The 25,360-nt window shown below is 38.7% G+C and overlaps 1 protein-coding gene across 1 annotated transcript in view; it reads right to left on the bottom strand.

Annotated features, from left to right (window-relative positions):
* Positions 1 to 6,085: 6,085 nt before the first annotated feature.
* RASAL3 (RAS protein activator like 3) overlaps positions 6,086 to 25,360 on the bottom strand; it is a 55,930-nt gene continuing 36,655 nt past the window's right edge. The window contains exons 13-19 of the mRNA XM_026716805.2: positions 23,679 to 23,880; positions 22,333 to 22,436; positions 12,635 to 12,941; positions 12,104 to 12,226; positions 11,025 to 11,224; positions 10,228 to 10,303; positions 6,086 to 9,706 (exon numbers count right to left, since the gene is read on the bottom strand). Coding sequence (XP_026572590.1) covers positions 9,584 to 9,706; positions 10,228 to 10,303; positions 11,025 to 11,224; positions 12,104 to 12,226; positions 12,635 to 12,941; positions 22,333 to 22,436; positions 23,679 to 23,880 — 1,135 coding nt within the window. The 3' untranslated portion in view covers positions 6,086 to 9,583. The remainder of the gene's footprint in view (positions 9,707 to 10,227; positions 10,304 to 11,024; positions 11,225 to 12,103; positions 12,227 to 12,634; positions 12,942 to 22,332; positions 22,437 to 23,678; positions 23,881 to 25,360) is intronic.

Consider the following 25,360-nt stretch of genomic DNA (forward strand, 5'->3'; position numbering starts at 1 on the left):
AAATCCTGAAGAAGGGCATATTTGGCATCATGGTGGTACGATGTGCAATCTTGAAGCTCCAAGTTCACCGTCGATATCTTTGCTGCTGGACAGTCCTTTTGGACTTAAACCGTCCCATAGAGACAGTGACAGAGAAGGGCATGTTCTGTTGATCCCAGGGACATCACAAAGTCCGTGGTAGATCCAGGAGAAGTCCTTTTTTCCAATGGCAGAGAGGCGGCCATTGAAGCTGCTGAAGCTGGGACAGCTCCAGAACGGAAGAAAGCTGGAGAGTGTGTCGGTTTGGTGAGATAATTTTTAATCATTATTACTTGAGAGAACACCCTAAAAGACTAAAAGAAAAGTTAAAACAGAAGAAGTTAAGCAGCAAGATTAAACCTGAGTCAAACTTAGTGGGTTTTTTAAATCCTTTTTATTGCTGGATTTTTTTTACAAACACCTTTTAATTTTAAACTGGACTGGGTTTTTTTTTTTCTTTCTTTATATAATTACTTAATAATTTTTTTCTTGTATGTAAGACTTTTTTCTTTTTTCAATGCCTTATCATACAGTTTTACTTGTACTTCTTAATTTCTTTTTTCTCTCTTGCTTTTGTTTTGAATATGAGGGAAGTGAAAGTAGAGGATAATAAGTAACACTGCCACACAGAGGCTTGGAAACATTGTTTTCTTTTTCTTGTTTGAATGTTTTATAACTTTGAAAAAAGTAAGAGCTGGTATTACATTTCAAGGACTCTGAGCCTGTTTATTGATAAGATAGTGGGATGAGCATGGAAGATTGTTTATACATGTGCTCCTCTGGGATACTATCAGTGGCTGGAATCTGGAGTTGAAAGAAAGCTTGGAGTTGAAAGAAAGAAGATTGCAGTGACCTTGGAAAGAGAACTGTAAATTTTGTTTGGAATTCATCAAAAGAGTTTTGGATATTATATAGTGGGGGTGTTTTCTCTTTGACAGAAAGCTTGTCTTTTTTGCTTTTTAGTATTACCTCCCTACTTTCCCCCTCACTTAATTATTTTTTGCTGGATTGTGGCCTTTTGGAGGAGAAGCCTGTGTCCCCCCCCCCTTTTTTTAAAGAAGGTGCATTTTTTTCCTTTTCTTTGGAAATATTATTTTTACACATAGACAGACATATATTTTTCTCTCTTTTTTTCTGCTGGAGATTGTTAATTGTAATATTTGGTTTATCCCACTACACTTAATTGGATTAAGGCATAGAAGAACCTGAAGACATTTATTTTTACTTTTTATTGTGACTGACCTGTAAAAAAATTTTCTTTTTTAAACAACTGGAACTAATTGGATTAAGATATACAAGAGCCTGAAGATTTCTTCATTGTTATTTGGGATTATATTTGCCCTCCATATAAGTGGATTAAGATATAAAAGAACCTGAAGATGTTGTATTGTTTGAGATCCTTCAACTATTGCACAGATCAGCAATTGTTTGGAAATGAGTAGAAAGGTAATGGCTACTGGCTCTTCAATACCAACTTCCTCTTCTTCACCATCTGGAGGACAACGATCAATACAGATGATGTTGCAGCAGGAAAAGGAACGAGGGAAAGACAAGGAGGTGACATTGCAGATGATTTGGCAAGGAATTCAAAAAAATACAATCAAGAATAGAGAATATTGAACAGAAAACAGAAAAAACAGATGAGAAGGTGGTGAACATACACCAAATGATGATACAATATGAAGATAGATTCCAAAAAATTGAAGAAAAAGATGAACAAAGAGATAAGAAAATTGGAAATATTGATAGCAGACTGAGTGTGGTTGAAAGAGACAAGAGTGGAACATTGGGATGGGAGATTGACAGATCAGAATTTTATCTTAGATTTCAAAACATAGAAGAAGAAAAGGGAGAAAATTTGGCAGAAATAATGATAGAAAATCTGGCAGAAGCATTGGAGATAACCAAAGAGAAGATGATGGATGGAATAGATAAGGAGTTTTGAGTTTTTACAAGATATGCAATGAGAAATAAATTACCAAGAGAAGTCCATATAAGATTTACTAAGAAAGCAATCAAAACGCAAATACTACAGATTGCAAGAGAGAAAACACCGAAATACAAAGACAAGGAAATTGTGGTTCTGAAACAAGTACCGAGAAGAGTGAGAAAGATGAGAAGAGAATATCAGTTTCTGACTAAAATATTACATAAGAAAGGTGTTAACTACAGATAGCTGATACCAGAAGGTCTCAAGTTTACATGGCAAGAACAAAGACACAGAATAGATTCAACTGAGAAAGCAGAACTATTTTATTTAGAATATTTTAGAGGAAAGGAGGAGGAAACAAGAAAAGAAGAGTCATTAATTGAATTCCAAGAGGAATGTCTAGCAGCAACTGAAAAAGAAGAAGGTGCAGTAGGCGGCAGTGTGGAATCTAGAGAATGAGAACCGAGATCTACCAGAGCAGTAAACCCTTCTTATAAAATATAAATATGGAAGAGAAAAAAAATGATTACAATTAATATAAATGGACTTAATTTAGCTTTTAAAAGAAGGAAAACATTTCATAAATTAGAGAAACTAAAATTTGATATAATCTGCCTACAAGAAGTACATATTAAAAAGCAACATGAACAAATATTGATACAGCCAAAATTAGGGAAAATATTTACTGTGTTGACACGATATAAGAAAAGAGGAATGGTTTTATATATTAGAGACACAATTCCAGCAGAACAAATTTATGCAGATGATGATGGAAGAATCTTGATGGTGGAAATAATGGACAATAATATGAAAATACTCTTAATAGCAATTTATGCTCCAAATGATAACCAAGAAGAATTATATAGAAAATTACACATGAAAATAATTGAATTGAACTATGTTAATATTTGCATGATGGGAGATTTTAATGGAATAGTAGATGAGAAAATGGACTAGAAAACACAGAAAACAATAAAGCAAAGTAGAAAGACTCTTCCAAACCCCTTTTTTAAAATGACAGATGAAATAAATTTAAAAGATACATGGAGAGAAAGAAACACTAAAAATAGATAATATACTTTTTACTCAAATAGACACTCATCATGGTCTAGAATAGATGTGATATGGATGTCAATGGAATTGATTTTTAATATACAGGAAATTGATATAGAAACAAGTACTTGGGCAGACCACAATCCAATGACAATTAAATGGAAAGGACCAGTGGTGGGATTCATTTTTTTTTACTACATTTTTTTCTGTGGGCATGGCTCAGTAGACATAGCAGGGGAAGGATACTATAAAATCTCCAGTCAGAGGGGGTATTTGCCAGTTTTCTGAACTACTCAAAATTTCCGCTACCGGTTCTCCAGAACTGGTCAGAACCTGCTGAATACCACCTCTGGAAAGGACAAAGGAGAAGATCTAGATGGACTTTAAACAATGCTATATTAAAAGAAAAGGCCTTCACACAAAAAATGGAGAAAGAATTGGATTTTTTCTTTGAAGAAAACAGAAAAGAGGACACATCAATGTAGAACCTTTGGGACACAATGAAGGCTTACACCACAGGCTTGATAATAGACTATACAAGGAAAAGAAATACTAAGAAAAGACAATGTTTTAAAACATTAGAGGATGATTACAAGAGACTTGAAAAAGAGTTACAGAAACTTCCACAAAAAAAGGACACAATTAAAATAAAAATGGACATAATTAAACATAAAATGGAGCTAATGGAAAAGGAGGAACTAGCACAAAGAATTAGAGGTGCTAAACAGAACTACCTAGAAGATGCAAATAAACCAGGTTAGCATACAAATTGAAAAAAGAGAATCAAGAAAAATAATGCAACTAATAGACGATCAAGGGCAAATTTGCTATGGAAATAGAGAGAAGAAAAAAATTATACAAGACTACTGTGGAAAACTGTATGAGCAAGGGAACATAGAGGAGGAAAGAGTTAAACAATACCTGCAGAAAGCGAATCTACCCCAGATATCTAAAGATACTGAAATGATGCTAGAAGGGAATATAACAATGATGGAGTGAAGCACTTAAAAACAAAATAATGGAAAGGCACCAAATCCGGATGGACTGCCAGCGGAATTTTATAAGACATTACAGGAATCGTTGAATCTTCCATTGTTAGAAGTTATGAATGAAATTATGCTAAAGAGGAGGATACCCAAATCATGATCAGAAGCATATATCACACTTGTGCCAAAGGAGGACACCGACCCACAACAAATTAAGTACTATAGACCTATTTCCCTGCTAAATTCAAACTATAAAATCTTCACTTCAATATTGGCAGAAAGACTTAAAAGATATTTAAATAACTTTATTCATCCGGATCAAAATGGGTTTCTGCCAAAGAGACAAATTAAAGATAACATGAAGATAAAGATAAAGATAACATTCTGGACACTTTGGAATACTACGAGGCACATCCTGAAAAACAAATGGCTTTGATATTTTTAGTTGCACAGAAAGCCTTTGACAACATGAACTGGCAATTTATGTTATTACAGCTGGAAGAGATGGGCTTTGGTAAGAAATTCACTCAAGCCATAGAAACTATATATTATAAACAAACAGGAAAGGTAATGATAGAGGGGGAACTGACATATTCTATTGATATAAGGAAAGGGACAAGACAAGGTTGCCCACTGTCACCTCTGTTGTTTGTGTTAACATTAGAAGTGTTAAATAGAAATATTAGAGAAGGAAAAGATATAAAAGGAATGAAAATTAAAAAGGAAGAATATAAATAATACAAGCATTTGCAGATGGAGGACCCATTAGAAACAGCACTTAAATTGATAGAAAAGATAGAGGAATATGAAAAAGTAGCAAGTTTGAAAATGAATAAAGATAAAATGAAGATTTTGACAAATAATATGTTTGCAAGACAAAAGGAAGAATTGGTGGAAGTTTTGAAGATCAAGGGGAGAAATAAGGTTAAGTATTTGGGGATACGTTTGACAGCAAGATGCAGTACACTTAAAGAGAATAATTATGATAAACTCAAACAACAGATTGTGACAGATCTGGCAAAATGGGAAAATTTACAACTATCACTAATAGGGAGAATATCAACAATTAAGATGAATATATTACCTAGTATTTTATACTTGTTCCAGATAATTCCAATTAGGTTAGGGAAAGATTAATTTGAAGATTTAAATAAAATAGTGTTGAAGTATATTTGGCAGGGAAAGTAAGCGAGAATAAAATTAAAACTGTTGTAAAATGCTAGAACAAGAGGAGGATTTGGCCTGCCTAATTGGGAGTTATACTATCAGGTGACAAACTTGATGTGGGTTAAGGAATGGATAACGCTAAGAAATACTAGATTTTTGACATTAGAAGACATGATTTGTTTTTGGTATGACATGCCTTCTATGGTACAAAGGAACTAAAACACAGGGGTATTTCAGAAGACATTATATATGAGAGGATTTGTTATTAAACTGGGAGAAGATTAAAAGGCAACATTATTTTAAAATTCCAGTCTGGTTATCAACTATTGAAACATTTTCATATCCAATAATATATAAAAAGGAACAAACAGTTAGATATGGTGAAATATTGAATAGAAAGGGTGAACTTAAATCTATGCAAGAACTAGAAGAACAAGGTATAAGGATGAATTGGTTTTCATATGTGCAAATACATTCTAGATATGACAAAGATCTTAAAACATAAGGCTTTTATGATAAATTGACTGACTTAGATAAAATTTTGACAGGTACTGATGAAAAGGTGATTAAAAAACTATATGGATATTTATTAGAGGTTAAGCTAGAAGAAGAGCAACTTAAAGAAATGATGATTGCTTGGGGGGAAAATTCTGGATATGGGATTGATTTAGAGAAATGGCAAAAATTGTGGTCTCAAAATTACAAAATGACAATGTCAACAGTATATAAAGAAAATTTGTATAAGATCTTTTACAGGTAGCACCTATCCCCCGACGAGAATAGCAAGAATGTTTAAGAATAAATCTGAAAAATGTTGGAAATGTCATCAGATACCAGGTTCATATTACCATATGTGGTGGACGTGTGCAGAAGCTAAAAGATACTGGACTAAAATCCACACATTTGGGAAAAATGACAAAAAAAACATATAGACTTTAAACCAGATATATTTTTATTGGGGATTTTACTGGAAATATACAGTAGAGAATTGAAATACTTGATTGCAAATGCATTAACAGCGGCTAGAATTGTATTTGCTAAAAATTGGAAAAATGAGAAAATACCAATGCAGAAGGAAGTTATCAAGAAAATAATGGAATGTGCCAAAATGAGTAAATTGACATTTGAAATTAGAGAACAAGAAGATAAACAATTTTATAAGGTATGGCAGGGGTGGGATTCTACCCATTCACACCTATTCGCTAGAACCGGTTGTTAACATGCTAAGCAGTTCGGAGGACTGGTTGTTAGAAGAAATTACTGGCCTAATCCTGTAAGGAAGGCAGGAAGGAAACATTCTGGTGTTGCTTACAGAAACTGTCTCTCAGTTAACCCTTTTTACATTCTTGGCAGGATTAGACTTCCTGTCCCTGGAACTTCTCTGGAGTTTTTCCCCCCTCCTTTGTTGGTACTTGGCTTGTGTGGAGTGACCATTCAAAGTTACAGTGGCACTGAAAAAAGTGACTTATGACCATTTTTCATACTTATGACTGTTGCAGCATCTCCACAGTCATGAGAGGCCAGGCGAGGAGATGTGTGCCTCGATGTGAGTGATATTGAGTTGGCCACACGCAGCCAATAATATGACCATCAAGTCACACCCACCATGCCCACAGAACTGGTTGTTAAAAATTTTGAATCCCACCCCTGAGGTATGGGATTTATTTTAATAAATGGTTAGAGAAAAAAATATGGAAATGAAATATGTTAGCGAATTTTACAATACAAGGATAATAGAATTATACAGAATATAATATAAAGATGTACTACTATTGGATGGATTTAAGATGATGTAATGAATGTTATAATATAAATTAATTTAAAAACTTTGAATAGCTCACATAAAATGATGGAATAATACTTATAGTCAAATAAATGATTAACAATGATAATAATGTATACATATATGCTAGATTGATAATACGAGAATTTATACAAGCTATAAGTGAGGATGGTTTTGTGCTTTATGTTTTGTTTGTGTATGTTTGTCTAAAATAAAAAATTCTTTAAAAAAACAACAACAATCTGAATCCTATTTCAGCCCATATTTTGCTGTAAACTTTCTGTTCTATCTCTCTGAAATTATAAGAACCAAATCAATTTTTTCATAATTTTCTATGCTGATACCATTTGTACAGTATGCCATCTCAGGGCTTTTCTGCACTGCATCATTGAGCTGCTTTTTTCCCATGAGTAAACCAGGTGGAACTAAAGGTGGCTTAGGAAATCCCTTTCTGGGGATTTCAGACCCCTTCCTCTATTTTGGTCATGGCCATCTGGTATTCCCACAGTCTGATTGAAGAAATCCAATGCGGGAAATTTTTTAAGAAAAAGAAAAGGCTGTGGGGTTTGGAGGGGAAAGGGCAGAAAGACGGTCAATTTCATCTGATTAAAAGCAGATAAACAAAAAAGCTGGCATTTTATTTTTTCATCAATATACTATTTAAAAAACCCAAAAATTTCTCCATACCAATGGCACCATTATGAAAGCACTGTCATGGAGGACAGTGACCAGGGGATGAGGTGTTCTTGCTCTGTGCCCAGGAGTTAAATGGGCAGGACGCTTTGACAAGAATGAAATGAAGCACAGCAGGTAGCATCTCTTGAACCAGCACAAGTGAAAAAAGGCTACTTTGTGACACATAGCAGAAAAAGAACGGGTGGAGGTGGCTTTCCTAGAGGAAAGTGAGTAGAGGGAACACAACACGATGCATTCATGCTCTCAGAAATGGTTATACTTGCCCTGGGGTCAGCTGGCCATATGCATCAACCAGGTGATCAGCCCGCTTGGGATGGGTGAAGAGCCTTCTTCTTTGGTGCATGGTGCAGCAGGATGGTGGCAGACCATAACAACAGGTACTGGGCATCCCAGGGTAGGTAATGCCATTTCATTAAGCCCCACTCCTCACATCACCTGGCTCAGGTGGGCTTCAAAGGCAGGATAAAGAAATTGACAGAATTTCTGTGGAAAAAGGCAGCTCTTTGCACCTTTTAGAGATAAAGCAAGAAAAAAAAATAGCCCACAGGACACTCTCTTTCGTGTTTGCTTGAGATTTTTCTGGGCATAGAAGCAATTATTGCCTAAAATTTGCAAGACTGCCCTTTATACTGCAGACTATATATGCCCTTAGACAACAAAAACAGGGATGCAATCACAGGTCTTGTCTGCACAGCCACACGTGATGAGCTTCCTCACTACCGGTGGAATATATGCTGGTGGAACAGTCACTGCACCAGAATCTGCCTTTCACCAAACCTCAGGATGGAGGCTGGTAGTGTTGTTTTTCAGGTGGTTTATTGGGCTATTTGGAGAGGTGGAACCCATTAGCAGCAGAACAGAGCTCTAGACTGCAAGCTGGTAATATACTTTGACCAACGATCCATGCAAGAGAAAAGCATGTGGGGAGTTGGGCTGGTAAGAGATGGTGAACTTGACAAGACCTAGGGAAGGCATCTCTTCATCCAACTATTGCTAAAGCTGCTTCAGGAAAAATTGCACAGGTTGCTGTAAGTTTTCTGTTTTTACCCTCGTAGTGTGTCACTTTCATCACCCCTGCTTGATACAGAGCACAACAATGGAAAGTGCATCCTTTACAGCACACACTTGCCTTATCTTGCAGCACCCTGCAGGACAGGAGAAATGGTTAGCAGGGTTGCACCTCTTCCTTCAGTTCCAAGCAGCTGAGAAGGAAGTAGCATGCAAAGGAACATCAGTCCCCCCCAGCGCCTGAAACCACCTGACTGTACAGAAGGGAAAGTCCTCCTCCCCCACCTCATTCTCAACTGTAAACCACTAACACTTGGGGCTTTGGGATTGAAGTATTCACTTTCACAAAAGAGTATGCTGGGGGAGAAGGAAGTGGGGAGGAAAGGAAAGATCAAAGCTACATTAAAGAAACCTACATAGCAACAGAATTATCAACTCACTGAAAGCCCTCATTTGGCCTATTAGAGGTAAGGGAAAACTATTTCCCTGACCAAGCCACAAGCACTGAAAAGAAGTGCACAATAAAGGTGTCTGGCCTTTCTGGCAGCCATAGTACCAACAACTATGGATATATAGAGTCATATAGCCAACTGGAAGAGCCACATATTTCCAAGTTCTGGAGTCTCTTCATCCATAGGTTGGGAATGATCTGGAAGGGAGATATTCTTCCATTTTCTCAGGGAAAACATTTTCAAGCCAAGGCAGCTCTGCAGTGAGCATATGTACCCAGAAAACAGTAAATGGGGTATCTTTAAGCTGGAGGATGGAATATGTATTCAGGTAGACATGGATTGGAAGCTGCAGCAATGGCTGAATACTGTTGAGAACTTTTAACATGATGCTGTCCTTATTAGTGGAAGGCATGTTTTCCCATCCTCTTGACTTCTCTGGATTCCATACAAGAGCTGTGTGGGAAACATGGCTTTCCCATTCTCAGTCTTATTATCCACACAAGCCCTGAGAGTTGTTGCCGTAATGTGATTGGTTATCTCGATACCCCAGCATCTGGCTAACAGTACAGAAAAGCTGGTCATGGTCCCTTTCCATTGTGGAGAACTGCAAATCCTACAAGACACATGCTTGAGAGAGTCAGTCATGCTACACCATTTCTTAATCTAAAGCAAATTTAGACCCTAGCCCCAACCCTAATCCCCAGGAAATAGGGTTGCCACCTCTGTGACCATAAAAGGCTTAGTAGTGCATGATATGAAGAAGTCAAGTATAAACTCAGGCACAAGAAGCATTGTCCTATTGAAGTTCTCCCTGGAATGCATAATGGCATCTGACAGTAAACGGTCAAATGAAGCAACAGGGTGGATGCCACGGTGCAAACCCCACCCCTTCTGTATCTGCATGCAGTGTCAATGCACGTACAAAAGGGGTGGGGTTTGCATTGTTTGCCCTAACTGCCAACTACTGACACCTCCGCTTCCCCAATGCTGCCATCCAGGTGGGATCTTAGCTAGCTCTGTGTTGGTTTTTCTGCCTATTGTTCATAATTCAGAACTGTCTTTCTGTTATTTACACAATGGCCTTTACATAGATTGGATCTCATTTGATACACATTGCCTCTGGTGGGATCTTACCAGTTGTTTGGCCTTCTCCTCACTCACTTGCAGCTTTTCATGATCCTTCTTCCAGCTGGCCTCTATGCAGGACACCCTGGAAAAACACAGCAGTCAAGTCTCCTTCAGATCTCACCACAGATTGGTTGTAGTTTCAACACTTCTCCCCATTCCCTGCTAGTTATCCATTGACCCTCAAGATTCCCTTGGCAACAATTTAAGGGATGATAAAAGACAGAATAAAAAAGCAAACTGATAGCAAATCAAAGTTAGAATAACAAAGAGAAGTTCACATTAGCCTTTTCACTTTCTGTGTAAATGATACCTTTTCCACAATCTGAAACTTTCCAGATGTTCAGTCTATTTAAGAATTATTCTCAGTGGCACAGCCAATTAGATACTTCATCGAACTGTGTTTTCCACTTCAAAGATTGTACTGCCCTGTTTGTTTGTTCTTCAGCCCAGCAGAAGACTTCAGCAGTAGATTGTAGCTCAGACCTGCTGGCCTTGCCATGGGAAATGCCAGGAAAGATCAGTCCATAGATGCTTACTTCACTTCATCAGCCCCAACGGCTTTTTACTTCCTGCTAGGCTCTTTGGCATAAATGGATTGGGTCCCAATGATGCCCTGCTGGATTCCTGGAACAGGAAACTTGGATTGTTCTCTTCCTTATCCCCTGCCATGGGATTTGCATTGCCTAATAAACAGGAACTTAGACATTGAATGGAATGAAAATTCCTATTGGGGATAGCAGTCCCGCCACCCCCACCACATTTGACAGCATGTGCCTCTGCGTCCTGTTACTGGCTTCTCCTACCTGCTGCTGAGTTGTACCAAGCAAAGTTCTGTCTCCTCTAGCCTCTTGCCAAGAATCTCTTCTCGTTCTTGAAATCTGGCCTGTTCCTGCAGCAGTGCTTGATTCTGGGCAGACAATGACTTCACCTGATCCTCCAGGAGCTGCTGCTTGTCTCTGGCTGAACTCAGCTTCATTTGTAGCACTTCCATCTGCCTTGCATACTAGGGAGGGGGGCAGAGGGTAGGGTCAGTAATGAAGCTTAGAGCACCCCTGGACTCAAGACTGTGCAAGGGCTCAAGATTAAGAGAATGAGGGGAAACTATGCAGGAACAGAGAAAAGCTGGATAAGAGGATGCTTTAGTCTCTTCTCATCATAATTGGGGAAGACTGCAATTATGTCTTAAGTCTTGAGAAGTACTGGATTCAGTTGACAAGATAACTTCAGTAATACATTTTGCTGGAGCTACATATTTAGACTGTGTTGACCCACTATAAAATTGCAGCTTTGTGGATTTTCTTTCCTAGACTCATCTTCCCCCAGTTAAAGGAAAGATTTGCAGGGTTACATTCTAGACATTGCTTTGTGTGAAGTTTCCCTAGTAAATTAGAATGGCTCTCTCTCGCTATGCTTGGACATAAGTTTGTTATTGCTATGATTCCTAACAACAGAAAAATATGTGAAGAACTGGGAAATGTAAACAGCTAAAAGTGTGATCCCCAAAGCAGGAGAACTGTATCTTAGGCTGGTGCAGTCTCTTTCAGGAAAATTAACATGCAACAGATTTCCATTTCTTAAACTTCTTTAAGTTTAAGTGGCTGTCAAATCTAAGGCTCATTGACCAAGCATCCCCAATGAAGATAAGTCACTAAGAATAATATTGGTGAGATGGGTGGCTATATCAATTGGATAAATAAATAAATAAATAAATAAATAGTAGTCATTCATTATATTTATGGAATGATATCACTTTTTAAAAAGTTAATTTTGCTAGATGCATGCATTCTTTTCCATCATTTTTTTCCCCGGTGGATTTTTAATTAGGAATAGATTAACAGAAAACTAAGCAGGTTGGTACTCCTCTAGGACATTCCTCCTATACCTGTTCCAGGGGTTGCATGGAGTATAGGCAATTTTGCATTGCTGATGCATCCTCTGAATGTCGTAACCAAGGGACTGATGGTTTCTGAGGCAGCGATACAGATGGGTGGAGCTTTGAGCATCCCTAAAGCAGAAGAACATTATTTGGTGAGTTTGAAGAGACCAAGAATCAGAGACTAATTACAGAGACATGGAAATACTTTAATCCACCTGCAATACAAAATGTCCTTTAAATAGAGCCTCCATGCTGAAAAACAAGGAGGATGATAAGAAAACCTCCCAGGTTTTAGAGCTCAGATGAAGAAATGTTGAGAAAGTCTGAATGGTGGTCTTGAACATGTGTTCACTGTTGAATTGGAGGGTGGGAGGGAGGGGGGGAAGGGAGGGGCTGCCTGGCCTCCTTATGGAAAAGATTTTCCTTTCTGTTATAACAGCTTTCCATGAAATTGAAACTGGATGAAAGGGAGTTGTGAGCCATCAAGACCACATTTTAATATAGTAGTTGAGCAAACCTCTCCTAAACTCTGCTTACCTGAGATGCCTTGTGGCTGCCACCATTGCATGGAGAGGAGTCATAAGGTTGAGAGTTGCTGTCCTGGCTGTCAACCACTTGCTCTATGCTACTCTGCTTTTGGAGACGTCGAGATGCCTTAGTCTGGGTTGGGACACTCTGAGTACGCTGCACTTTGCTCCTGTTTTTGGTTTGATGCAAAGGGGTCAGGGCTTCTTCTTTGCTTCTGTTCTTTTGGATGCTGGTCATAGACTGGCTCTTGATCAGGGGACTATACTTGCCCAGATCCCGTGGGGGCACAAACCCTAGTTTCTGTTTCTCAGTGTGCCTGAAACACAAAGAATGAGGAATCAGCTGTGCAAAAGACATAGTAATTCAGAGGAATGCTGACAATCTCAATTCCAAATTTGGCTTCAGACCCAAATTTGGCTCACACCTACACATCCTTACATTTAAAAAAAAATGATTTCCTGTTGTTTACATTTTGTTAGCACTTAATAAACATGATGTTGTCTGGGTTATTTAATTAACTTGATCCACATCTACACATCCTTATGTTTTGATGCATAACTTCTCACATTCTGCATAATGGTTTCTCCATCCCATTTTCTTAACCCAGAGTACTTTTAGGGCAATTTCTGTGTGCTCTTAAATTATGGACACAGGCAGCTGCCCACAGGAAAGTGCAACCCTGCAACCCACTAGTCCTTTAGCTGGCAGAAAAATATGCCATCATAAAATCTGCTATCCTGCCAGCAAAATCCCATTCTGCTACAGTAATCAGGTTCAAGAGGGGTCTTATCTTTATAGTTTCAATATGTACAATTAAGGAAAGGAAATGATGGCTCCCCCCGTTTTATTTACCCTCTCTCCACATGTTGCCTGCCAGCAGGAAAAACAGCTAACCTATCACTCTCCTTCACATGTGATGGGGTGGGAATAGATGTTGTCACATCCACCACCTTCAGCTTGGTGCCTTGCTAGCATTTTGCCATCAATCAGGGAAGGGCGGAGGGAACAAATGGGCAATAAAGCTGTATACCTTTATGATGGAAAATTGGGAGGGTGGACTGACAGTTGAGGAAGAACAGAGCGGTTTGGAATCTGGTTCTTGGCAGTGCCAGATTGGCTACACATGGATGGACCATCGGGGGAGGTCTAGGGAGGACCAAAGGATTAGTTCTGTATTGGTGCGCAGGAACTTTAGATGCCACTTGACTCTAATGCAATCAGCATCTCTTACTAAAAGTGCCTTTTCACTTCAACCAAATGGACTTGATATTTTACTTCCCTAAGGGATCACACTGCGGCTGGTCCGACATTAAGCAGAATCTGCAATTGTGGTCAACCTGGAGACCACACGCACCCACCCTCCACTCCCACTGCATTATTTTGTTAAAGGACTGGGTTGCTCAGCTGAATAATTCCTGGCTGGTGGTCAGAAAACCATTGGAGGAAGCAAGAGAGACTTATAAAAAACATGCAGATAAAAAATGGAAAAAGCCAAAAGACTTTAAAATAGGGAACCGGATCTCCTCTCCACAAAATACCTGCAGTCCAGACAGCCTTCCAAAAAACTGGAACCTAAATACATGGACACTTTCCCCATCAAAAGGATCATGAACCCAGTCACAGTTGAACTTAAACTGCTGAAATCCCTTAGGCACATTCACCCAATTTTCCATTGTAGTGTACTAAAGTTGGAAAATCTGTCCCCTCTGCACCCAGTGCTGCCTCTGGCATCTGAGCCACTCGTGATTGAGGTGGAACAACATTTTGAAATTAAGGACATTTTTGATTCCCATAAAAACCAAGGAAAACTCCAGTATTTAGTTGCATGGAAAGATTTTCCTCCCTCCAAAACTGAATGGGTTAAGCAGCTTAAAGCAGCCAAACTCCTCAAATACTTCCATAATCAATATTGTGATAAACCAAAATACACACAGATACACTGTACATTAAATGTAGGTTTTTACTTCCAGAAAGGTTTAAAGCAAAATCCAAAATAAGCAATCCAAAGTCATTCACAAGTAAATCAGTCAGTTTTCAATCCAGGGATAATCCAGTAACAAAGTCCAGTGTCAAAAACAGTTCAGTAACAGACTTACATTAAATCCAGCAAAATCAGTCAATTAGGAAAAAATGGAGGAACAGCAATACTTTCCAACAGAAGGAAACAGAGATACACTCACGCTCTCTTCTGAGACTCAGACTAAACAACCCAGGTCTCTGGCTCCATCTTATGGCCGTTTGAGAAACCACACCTAATTACAGTTTTACATTTTCTTAAAGATACAGTTTTAAAATGTTTATCCTGGTTTATATATTTCTAACCCAAATACCTGTTAGGTGACTTGTATTCCTAACACAGATTAGCTACATAAAGTTTACTTTAATTTAGTTTAATTTATTGTCATTGCACCTCGTACAACGAAATCAAACACCATCTTCAGTGCACATCATGACCTTGACCATGAAAATAAACAAAAACACACATCCTTCACCCTTCACACATTGAACCGAAAGCCCCCGACACCACACCAACACTGCACTATACAGCAAAATTCAAAAGAGCTACTGCCCTGGGATAGAAGCTGTTTTTCAGCCTAGTTGTCTTTGTTTTTATTATTCTGTACCGTCTGCCAGATGGTAATAGTTCCAAAAATGGGTTCCCAGAATGAGATGGATCATTGAGAATGTTTTGAATTTCCTTTTTTTTTTTGTAAATTTTATTTGAGTTTTCACAAAGAGAAAAAAAAATACAAATAAAACATCTTTTTTGAAAGTAGCGTAATCCCGGGTTACATTTCTTCGTACAGACACAAATTCAGGTTCATGCTCATTTTTATATTCTATTCCATATCTTATTACTATTTTACATTTTCTACATAGCTTCTCCCCTTTTAATTTTTTCAATTTTATTTTAATTATCTCATCTCAATTCAAATCATTGTATTTATATTTTTTGTCTGTCCTGTTTCAATTATCTATTATCTTTTCTCATTAAACAAAATTTTTCCTGTAGTTACTGATTGGAGTATGACGCCTTTATATCTTTTCCCTAAAGTTGTAACATTCAATATAATACATAACTTCCATTCGGATTCTGCTTGGTACATTCTTAAAATACACATTGTATTCTTAAAAAAAAGAAAAAAAATATAAATGTATATAATTAAAACAACATTCCATTCCAATCCAATTCTATCATTAATATTAATATTCATTTTTACCCCCTTGTCTCTCTACCTCTATTTCTCTCTTCTGTATTCTCCTCTTCTGTTGCTTTCCAGTATTATACTTATTTTTCAAATTATTTTTCTTTTCTTTGGTTGTTTTTTTAAGTCTTAAATTCTCCATTCTCTTTCCCCCCTTTCCTTTTTCTTCCCCACATAAAATAGCTTGTTCATTAAAGATGGCTTCTTCTTTGTCCCAGTCTTCTTGTTTTGCAGTCTTTTCCTGTTGTTTCTCATAGTTCCACATCTCCATTTCTAAGAATTGAAAAACGAAGCCAAAAGAACCCTTCCCTTCTTGTGCATCTTCTTTGTACTTTTTAAGTTCCATTTTCAATTCATCCAGAAGTGGTGCCATTGTATAAATTTTTAAACAACCACCCGATTGATTTTAGTCATTCAAATATAATAACCAAAAATCCAAAGATCACCAAATAATCCAAATACACGCAAGCTGTTTCTTTTTTGCTCTTTTTTTTCACTTTCTCTTCCTGGGGTTACTATTTAGTTGCAAAGTTTCAGTTAAAATGTATCTTTTAGAAGTCTTGTTGAAGTTTTACTGTAGATTCTTTTTAATTCCAGGCAGTCTCCGCCCTGTTCCAGATCCTGCCCTTATTTTTTTTCTCTCCCTTCCTGCTTATGAAAAAGAAAGTTTTTAATGTCCAGAAATCTTTATTATCCCTTTGGCATTTTGTTTTATTTTCAGCGTAATTGCCTATTGATGCCAAAATGGATTTTTCTGATTTCTTATTTAAGTCTCTTAGTTGTCAGTATAGGGAAGGAGAGAGAAGAAAAAAAAGCCAAACCTTTCCCTTTTCACTTTCCTTCGCTGCTTCCAACTCTTCTTTGGGAGCGATGTTATTTTTTGTAAATTTAAATTCCAGGGTACCTTGGTTGTTGCTTTTACAATTTAACCCGGTCAGCCAAAACTTTCACTTCTTATCTTCCTCCTGCCTGTTCTTTTCCGGTCAAGTTCTTCTTTGTGGTGGCCATTTCTGATCACCGCTGCAACCGCCTTCAGGAAAGGGAGTAATGGCCAGCTGAGGAGGAGAGATGCGGCTCTCCTCGACCCTTCTGGCGGTCTCCCCCCTCTTCACCACCTCTACGGGGTGACTTAGCCCTGAAACCAGCCGGCTTGGGGCGCTCCAGCGGCGAGCACAGACAGAAACCACACACGATCGCAGATTTCTGTCTGTTGCCGAAGCCCTTCAAACCAGAAGTCGAGAATGTTTTGAACTTTCTTAAGGCAGCGGGAGCTATAAAGTTGTTCCAAAGAGGGGAGAGGGCAACCAATGATCTTCTGGGCAATCACATTAACCCTCTGGAGTGCTTTCCTATCTGCCACTGTGCAATTGGCAAACCATACAGAGGTGCAGTAAGTTAAAATGTTCTCTGTGGTGCAGCAGTAGAAGGTCACCAGCAGTTTTTCATTCAGTTGTTGTTTTCTGAGAAGTCTCAGATAGTATAATCTCTGCTGGGCCCTTTTGACCAGTGCTGCAATGTGAGCACCCCAGGTGAGGTCCTCTTTTATGGTAACACCCAGAAACTTAACACTGGCCACTTGCTCCACTCAGTCTCCATTGATAAGCAAGGGCTGGATGTCTGATCTGTTCCTTCTATAATCCACTATAAGCTCCTTGGTCTTATTGGTGTTATTGTCTCCACACCATGAAAGCAACTGGTCCACCTCATCTCGGTAGGCAGACTCATCCCCCCAGAGATAAGTCCCACCAGTGTTGTATTATCTGCAAATTTAGCAATAGTATTACTAGCGTGAGTGGGAATGCAGTCATGCACATAAAGAGTATAGAGTAAAGGACTCAACACGTAACCCTGTGGTGTACCAGTGTTAAGAATAAGGGCGGAAGAAGTATGATTACCTAATCTGACCCTCTGTGAGCGGCCAGACAGGAAATCTATAATCCAAAGGCAGATTGAATTAGAAAGCTCAAGGTCCAGAAGTTTAGACACTAGTCTATGTGGAAGAATTGTGTTAAATGCAGAACTAAAATCCACAAAAAGCATCCTCACATAGCCCCCCCCCCGCTATTCTAGATGAGTCAGAGCAGTGTGAAGAGTGATGGCAAAAGCATCCTCTGTAGATCTATTTTTTTCTGTATGCAAACTGGTGCTTATCAAGTGTATGTGGAAGACCAGAAATGATGTGCCAGCAGACTAATTTCTCAAAGCACTTCATGATTATAGGAGTGAGCGCCACTGGTCTGTTATCATTGAGGTTATTGATAGGGAACTTCTTTGCCAGCAGAACAATGGTGGAAGCCTTCAAACAAGATGGAATAGTGGACTGGGATAAAGACTGATTGAAGATCCTGGTGAAGACTCCAGCCAACGGATCAGCACAGTCTTTAAGCACTTGGCCAGAGATACCGTCAGGACTGGCAGCCTTTCTAGGAGCTACAGCCCTCAGAATGCTCCTCACCTCCTGTTCCTCCACCTGAGGTGGGGCTGCAATTGGCTGGTGGTTGTATTTTATCTCTCTCTGATGTCTCCACTTCAAAGCGAGCAAAGAAATGATTCAGTTCCTCTGCCAATGAAGCATCCCCTCAGCAGGTATGACATTGGTCGGTTGATGGTTTGTAATTTGTTGACTCCCTCGCCACAGCTGCCTCATGTTATTGCTATAAAAATTATCCTTGACGAGTTCCGGTTTGCAAGGCTTCAGTGGTGGCAGGAATCCGTGATCATGCACAGTTCCTGCTGCGCTCGCCGCTGGAGTGCCCCCGATCCAGCCGGATTTGGGGGTTAATTGTCACCCCGTAGAGGTGACTGAAGATAGGGGAGAGCCAGCAGGGGTCCAGGGGAATCACAATCCCCCTCCTCAGCTGGCTTTACTCCCTTTTCCAAAAGTGGTGGAGCGGTGGTCAGTAATGGCCGCCACAAAGAATGTGCAGGAGGAAGCTGAGAAAGTGAAAGTTTTTGGCTGAACTGGGATAACAAATAACATTTAAACACCCTGGAAACTTGACTTCATTAAAGATACATTGTTCCCAAAGAAGGTAGTAAAAAGCGGCGGAAGAAAGTTAAAAGGGAAAGGTTTTTTTTCTCACTCTCCTTCCCTATGGAAATAGCAGATGGAAATTGGAAAAACCCGTTTTGGCATCAAGGTAATTAAATTTGAAAATTAAAGCCAAGGGGACATTAAAGATTTCTGAACATTGGAATTAAAAAAAAAATTTTTTTTGCTATAAGTGGGAAGGGAGAGGTACAGAATTAATATTAAGATTTTACTGGAGGAGGCTGCTTGGAGCTTATAACAGTAATAAGACTTCTAAAAGATATCCTTTGGAACTTTACAATTGAACTGTATCCCAGGAAGAGAAAGTTTAAAAAGAAGAAAGTGCTAAATGAAACAGCTGGTGTCTATTTGGATTGCTTGGTGACTTTGGGACTTTTGGAAATTATTATTTGAAAGACTAAAAACTTTTGGGTTGTTTAAAAATTTTTCACAATGGCATTATCTGTTGAAGAATTGAAAATGGAATTTAAAAAGCTAAAAGAAGAGGAACAAGAAGGGAAGGGCTCTTCTGGAACTGTTTTTCATTTTTTAGAAATGGCGATTTCTACCTATCAGAAACTACAAGAACAAAAAGGTTGGGATGAAGAAGAAGCCATCTTTAATGAACAAACAACTTTAGCTGGGGAAGAAAAGGGAAAGAGGGAAAAGAGAATGCAGAATTTAAGACTTAAAAAAACAACCAAAAAAGGGGAAAATAAGGTGAAAAACCAATACAATGTCAGGAAGCAACATAAAAGAGAAATACAGAAGAGAGTGGAGATTAAGAGGGTGGAGATCAAGAGATGGGAGGGTAAAAAGGCTAGATCGGAGAAGAGAGGAAGGCTAAAAGGGAAAAGAAGTTATAAATGTTTGAAACAAGGTGTAAAGAAACAGATTTTTTTCAGAGATAATGGGTAAAAACATAATTAAAAAAGAGATTCTGCAAAAGTACTGTATTGTTCTATTTGTATTTGAAACAATGTTAGAAAACTGGAACACTATAAAATATTAAAGGGAATGTGTAAAATGCTTAAGACTTAATGATAGAGTTTAACCTGTTATGGATTATTGTTTTAATTATATTATAAATTTATCATTTTTCTATTTTAAAATGTAGTATGTAGCCTTAGAATGTGCTAAGCAGAATCAGAACGAAAATTATATATTATTTTAAGTGTTAATTTTAGGGGAAAGATATAAAGGCGTCATACTTCAATCAGTGATTACAGGAGAAATATTATGTTAATGAGAAAAGAATAGATAATTGAAATAGAACGGACAAAAGATATAAGCACAATGATTTAAATTGAGATGAAATAAATAAAATAGAATTAAGAGAGTGAAAAGAGGGGAGAAGCCATATAGAAAAAATAGAATGGTAAATAAGATATGAAATGGTATATAAAGTGAGCATGAACTTGATTTATGTCTGTACCAAAAGATGTAACCCGGGACTAAGCCGCTTTCCAAAAAGAAGTTTTATGTTTTCATGTTTTGTGTTTTGTTTGTGTATGTTTGTTTATTGAAAATTAATTTAAAAAATTCAAAAAAAAATTATCCTCAATCTTCCTCTTATAATCAGTCTTGGCCTTCCGAATACCTTTCTTCAGATTAGCTCTGGCGACACTATATCTTGTCCCATCACCGGACCTAAAGGCCTTGATCCTGTCACACAAGAGGTGCTGGACTTCCTTGGTCATCCAGGGTTTCTGATTGGGATAGATCCTAATAGGTTTATCCACAGTGATAGTATCTGTGCAGTGTTTGATATAGCACAGAACAGTTGCAGTATGCATCTCTAAGTCAGGGTGGTAAAAGATGTCCCAATTTGTGTTCTCAAAACAATCCTGAAGTTGTTGGGAAGCATCTTCTGGCCAAGATTTCACTGTCTTTATTATAGGCAGAGCCCGTCTCCTAAGAGGGATGTACGCTGGTGCTAAAAGCAGTGACATATGGTCTGATTGTCCCAAATGTGGTAATTGTATAACCTTATAGCCATGTTTGATGTTGGTATATACTTTGTCCAATATGTTTTCTCCTCTAGTAGCACACTTAACATGCTGATAGAATTTAGGGAGTACTTCTTTTAAATCAACTTGATTAAAGTCCCCCACTATTATATGCACAGCATCAGGATATTTATTCTGCTGATTACTAACAATGTTATACAAGAATCCCAAAGCTATGGTAGTATTGGCATCAGGTGGGACATCGACTGCAGTAATCAAAACCATGCTGAATTCCCGCAGAAGATATATGGGTCTACATTTAAGAGTCATATACTCCAGATCCATGGAGCAGTGGCTGTCTACAGTCTTTGTATTGATACACCAGCTTTTGTTCACATAAAGGCTTAAACCTCCTCCTTTGATCTTGTCAGAATCTCTACTCCTGTCCTGCCAGTGAGCTATGTAGCTTTCTAGCTCAACAGCTGCATCTGGAATGAGTGAATGAAGCCAAGTTTCTGTGATTAGCAAAACATAGCAGTTCTTGATGAATTTTGTCTGTAGCCGTAATTCATCCATTTTGTTAGTCAGAGATCTTGCATTGGTAAGAAATATACTTGGAATTGAAGGCTTGTGTGGAAACTTACTCAGCCTAAAGAAAACCCCAGCACGGCATCCTCTCTTCCTCTTCCTGTTCCTCTTTCTCCGCATCTTCCTACAGTGATAGTGATCCATGGCTCCCCCAGGAGCCTAGCTGCCTCCTTTGGTATATTATGAGAATGTATAAAATCATCTGTAATAGCCTTTTCACATTTCAGTCCAATTTGTAACAAGGCTTGCTGATTATAGATGCTCTTTGCCCCACAGGATTGAATCAAGGAAAGGATCCAAAACACACAGAGAATCATACACACCATACATGAAAGATGGAGCGGTTAGCCACAGCATCCATGTGCGCAGCCATCTTGAAAACTGTTTGTTGGACTATCGGGGGAGGGCTAGGGAGGACCAAAGGATTAGTTCTGTATTGGTGCATGGGAATGTTAGATTCCGCTTGACTTTAATGCAATCAGCATTAAAGTACCTTTTCACTTCAACCAAATGGAGTTGAGATTTTACTTCCTAGGAGATCAGACTGGGGCAGGTCTGACAGATATTAGACAAGTACTTTGAGCAGTGAATTTGCCTTCTTTCAAATTGCCAAACATGTTACAGATATTACACCACATTTCTGATGAAAAAAATTAGGCTACCTTTGAATACAACTGGATTGTATGGGGTGGTTTTTTGTTTTTGTTTTTTTGTTTGAAAGGTTGGGCTAACAAGTGCACAGGGGAACAGTTCAGAACAAGTGATAAGTAAGATCCATCCTCCATTAGTGCTATAAGGTGGCCATAGGGCAGGAGGCTAAAGTTGAAGGAGGCTAAAGGGCACCGCTTTCCCAAAGGGATAAAAAGAGGAGATAAAACATTCCTTGTCAACCCCCAAGGACCACATGTCACCTTTGGTGGTGCCATTCATTACCTCTCCTCCATGTGAGGCCCAAGAAGAATGGAGACAGGCACAGGGGTTCCCTCTTGGATGGCCTGGAGGATTGCTGGCAGAGGCTGCAGTTTCTCCTGGGTCCACTTTTAAATAGAAGAATAGAAAGGGTCTACATAAAGAACTTGGCCAGATTGATGATAGAAATTGCTTTCAGTTTGGCCAAAGGCTGATCTATTTTCTATCCCTTGCATTTATACATCTACACCTATACTTATTTCTTATACTGTATATTTAAATTCACACCTACCAACTTGAGCATACTTTAAAAAGTATGTGATGTCTTGGACAATTTGTCTGCATCCCTCCCTTGCAAACCTTATTGCAGAGTCCTCTTTTCACAGTTGATTTTAATGGCAAATGGATCTCCTACTCAGATGAAGAAGAACCATCTTTGGCAGTCTACCAGCTGGAAGACTGTAAACTGTTCATTTAAAAAAATACTTGAAAAAAGTCTTAGAGGGTCTAACAGAGTCAGCATCACTGAAAAGGGCAGTTGAGGAGAGTTACCCACATCTACCCATCATCCTCTCTTCAAGAACCACATTGGGTAGAAGAGAAATGGAAGTCCTGGAACAGTCCCAAGGCTATAGAGAAGACTTCTTGTAGGGGCTCATTTTCAGTTATCCTCTATTCTCATGACATGGCTGGTTGGAAAAGGTTAGTTTAGGTCCCAAGGCTATTGTATGAATCCCCTGTAACTCAATGCTGATCTGGTGTTTTCCCAATATACTATTGGGCCTTCTGTTTTCCCTTCCTCTGATCTCATTTGCAGTTGCAATTAGTGTATGGAGTACACTTAATGTGCAACATGCAGACAACAAGTGCTCAAAACCAATGCCAGAAGACTTTGATTTGAGACAATAGTTGGTGGCTTGAGCCTTAAATTTTCTTCTGTTTCTGTCTTTTTATTTTATAGATTTTATTAAGTTTCGCTAGAAGATAAAAATTACAGAAAAAGACAAATGTTAGAGAACTGAGAAAAAAAGAGAAATTGCAAAGAAAGAGAAAAAATGGTAGTGATTTCTGACTTAACACAGTGCAGCAAAATACAAATAAATTACAACCTCAACTTTGTACTTCCCACTATTTTAAACCATTTCTATAATAGCAAAAATCATCAAAACCTAAAATCAAATTTTCATTTTTTCATTTTCAAGTAAAAAGTCCACAGAAGTACCTGTTTCTGGGTTGTTTCCGCATATGAACAGGTCTAACCATTGTGGATGTGAGGCAAAAACAGTTTGTGCGGCATCTTGCCACTAGAGGGAAGGCTTGTTTATCATGAGAATTCCCTCCCAACCACCCCCCTCAAGAGTAGCCGATACCTGTTCCAGAGTGGAGAAGATGTTGCAGAGCAAGGAGTGAAGGATGGACAATTCCAGGGCCAGGTCAATTGAGTCATTATAGGCACTCAATGCTATGGTACTACCAGGGCTTGAAACACTGCTGAGAAATGATTTCATGGTATACCAGTTGTGCTGAAGAAACTCATTCATGAAACTCATATAGGCCTCCTTTTCCCCAAACCTATGGGAAATGAAATACCATGTCACTGTAATGGAGAGAGGTATGGCTGAGCCCTGAATTCAGAGATCCATTCCTTTTGCCACTGGTCCTACTGGCCAGATGGAGGATTTATACAATTCCTGCTGAGACAATCCATTTAATCTGAACCAGGGAAGTCAATGGATTCCCCTGTATCAGGCTGCCAATGGAGTGCAACTGGCTAATATAAAGCTGCTCAGCTCTTGCCTTCTGGTCCAATAATTGCACCATGAGGTCTTCCCTGCTCTTTCAGCTTAACTCCTGCCTTTTCTTGAGTAGATGGTGCCTTGCAGCATAGATGCCAAAACCTAAAATATCATATATACTTAGATTTGACACCCCAGAGCCAGCCTTAAATACCATAATAATATTTGAAGGTCTTGGATACAGGTAAGCTTTTGCAGAAAGGGTCATAGGAACCTATGTTTTGTCTCATTTCCCCAGGCATTATGATGGTCCTGGAACTGGGCTGAGAACAGTTTGGTTCCCAGCCCTGCCATAGAATCATTGTCTAAACAACTTATCTCTGTATACTTAATTAGTAAAGTAAATTTAAACAACAACCCAGTTTTTGAGGCTGTGTTTTGCAGAACCTGAGGATTCCATGGTGGGTGGGGTGGGGAATTCCATTCAAATGCAGCTGGGGCATCCATGGAACATCTGTCTGATCATAATGAATATAAATCACTGGGACCTGAGGAATTACATCCCAGAATTCCGAAGGAGCTGGCAAATGTCATCTCAGAACCACTGTACCACATCTTTCAAAAATCCTGGAGCTCTGGGGAACTAGGAGAGGACTGGAAAAGAGATGATGTGGTTCCCATCTTCAAAGGGGTGGAGGGGAAGAGACCCAGGAAACTACAGACCAAATAGCCAGGGAAGGTACTGGAAAAGATAATTTTAAAAAACACAGTGACTAAATTAGTAGACCAGTGAAACACTGTGGACATAATAGATTTCAGCAAGGCATTCGACAAAGTACACCACAACTTACTTCTTGGTAAGCTAGAAAAAGGTGGGATAGATAGCATCACCACCAGATGGATTCTTAACTGGCTGACAAACCATACTCAATGAGTAATCCTTAATGGTACTATGTCTACATGGAGGGAAGTAAGAAGTAGGGTACCACAAGGTTCCATCTTAGGCCCAGTACTCTTCAATATCTTCATGATAAACGACTTAGATGAGGGAATAGAAAGGGAACTTATCAAATTTATGGATGATACTAAGCTGGCAGGGATAGCCAACACTCTAGATGATAGGCTTAAGATCCAGGTGGATCTTGACAGACTTGAACATTGGCCCTAGCTAACAAAATGAAATTCAGTGTAGAGAAAAGTAGTCTTACACTTAGGCAAGAAAAACCAAAAGTATACATATAGATTGGGTGAAATCAGGCTTAATAGTAGTAACTGTGACAGGCATCTTGGAGTCTTAGTGGACAACCAGTTAAATA

This window comes from Pseudonaja textilis, chromosome 2 (genome assembly GCF_049901715.1).
Source record: "Pseudonaja textilis isolate UNSWEBS1 chromosome 2, rPseTex1.2, whole genome shotgun sequence".
Lineage (NCBI taxonomy): Eukaryota > Metazoa > Chordata > Lepidosauria > Squamata > Elapidae > Pseudonaja > Pseudonaja textilis.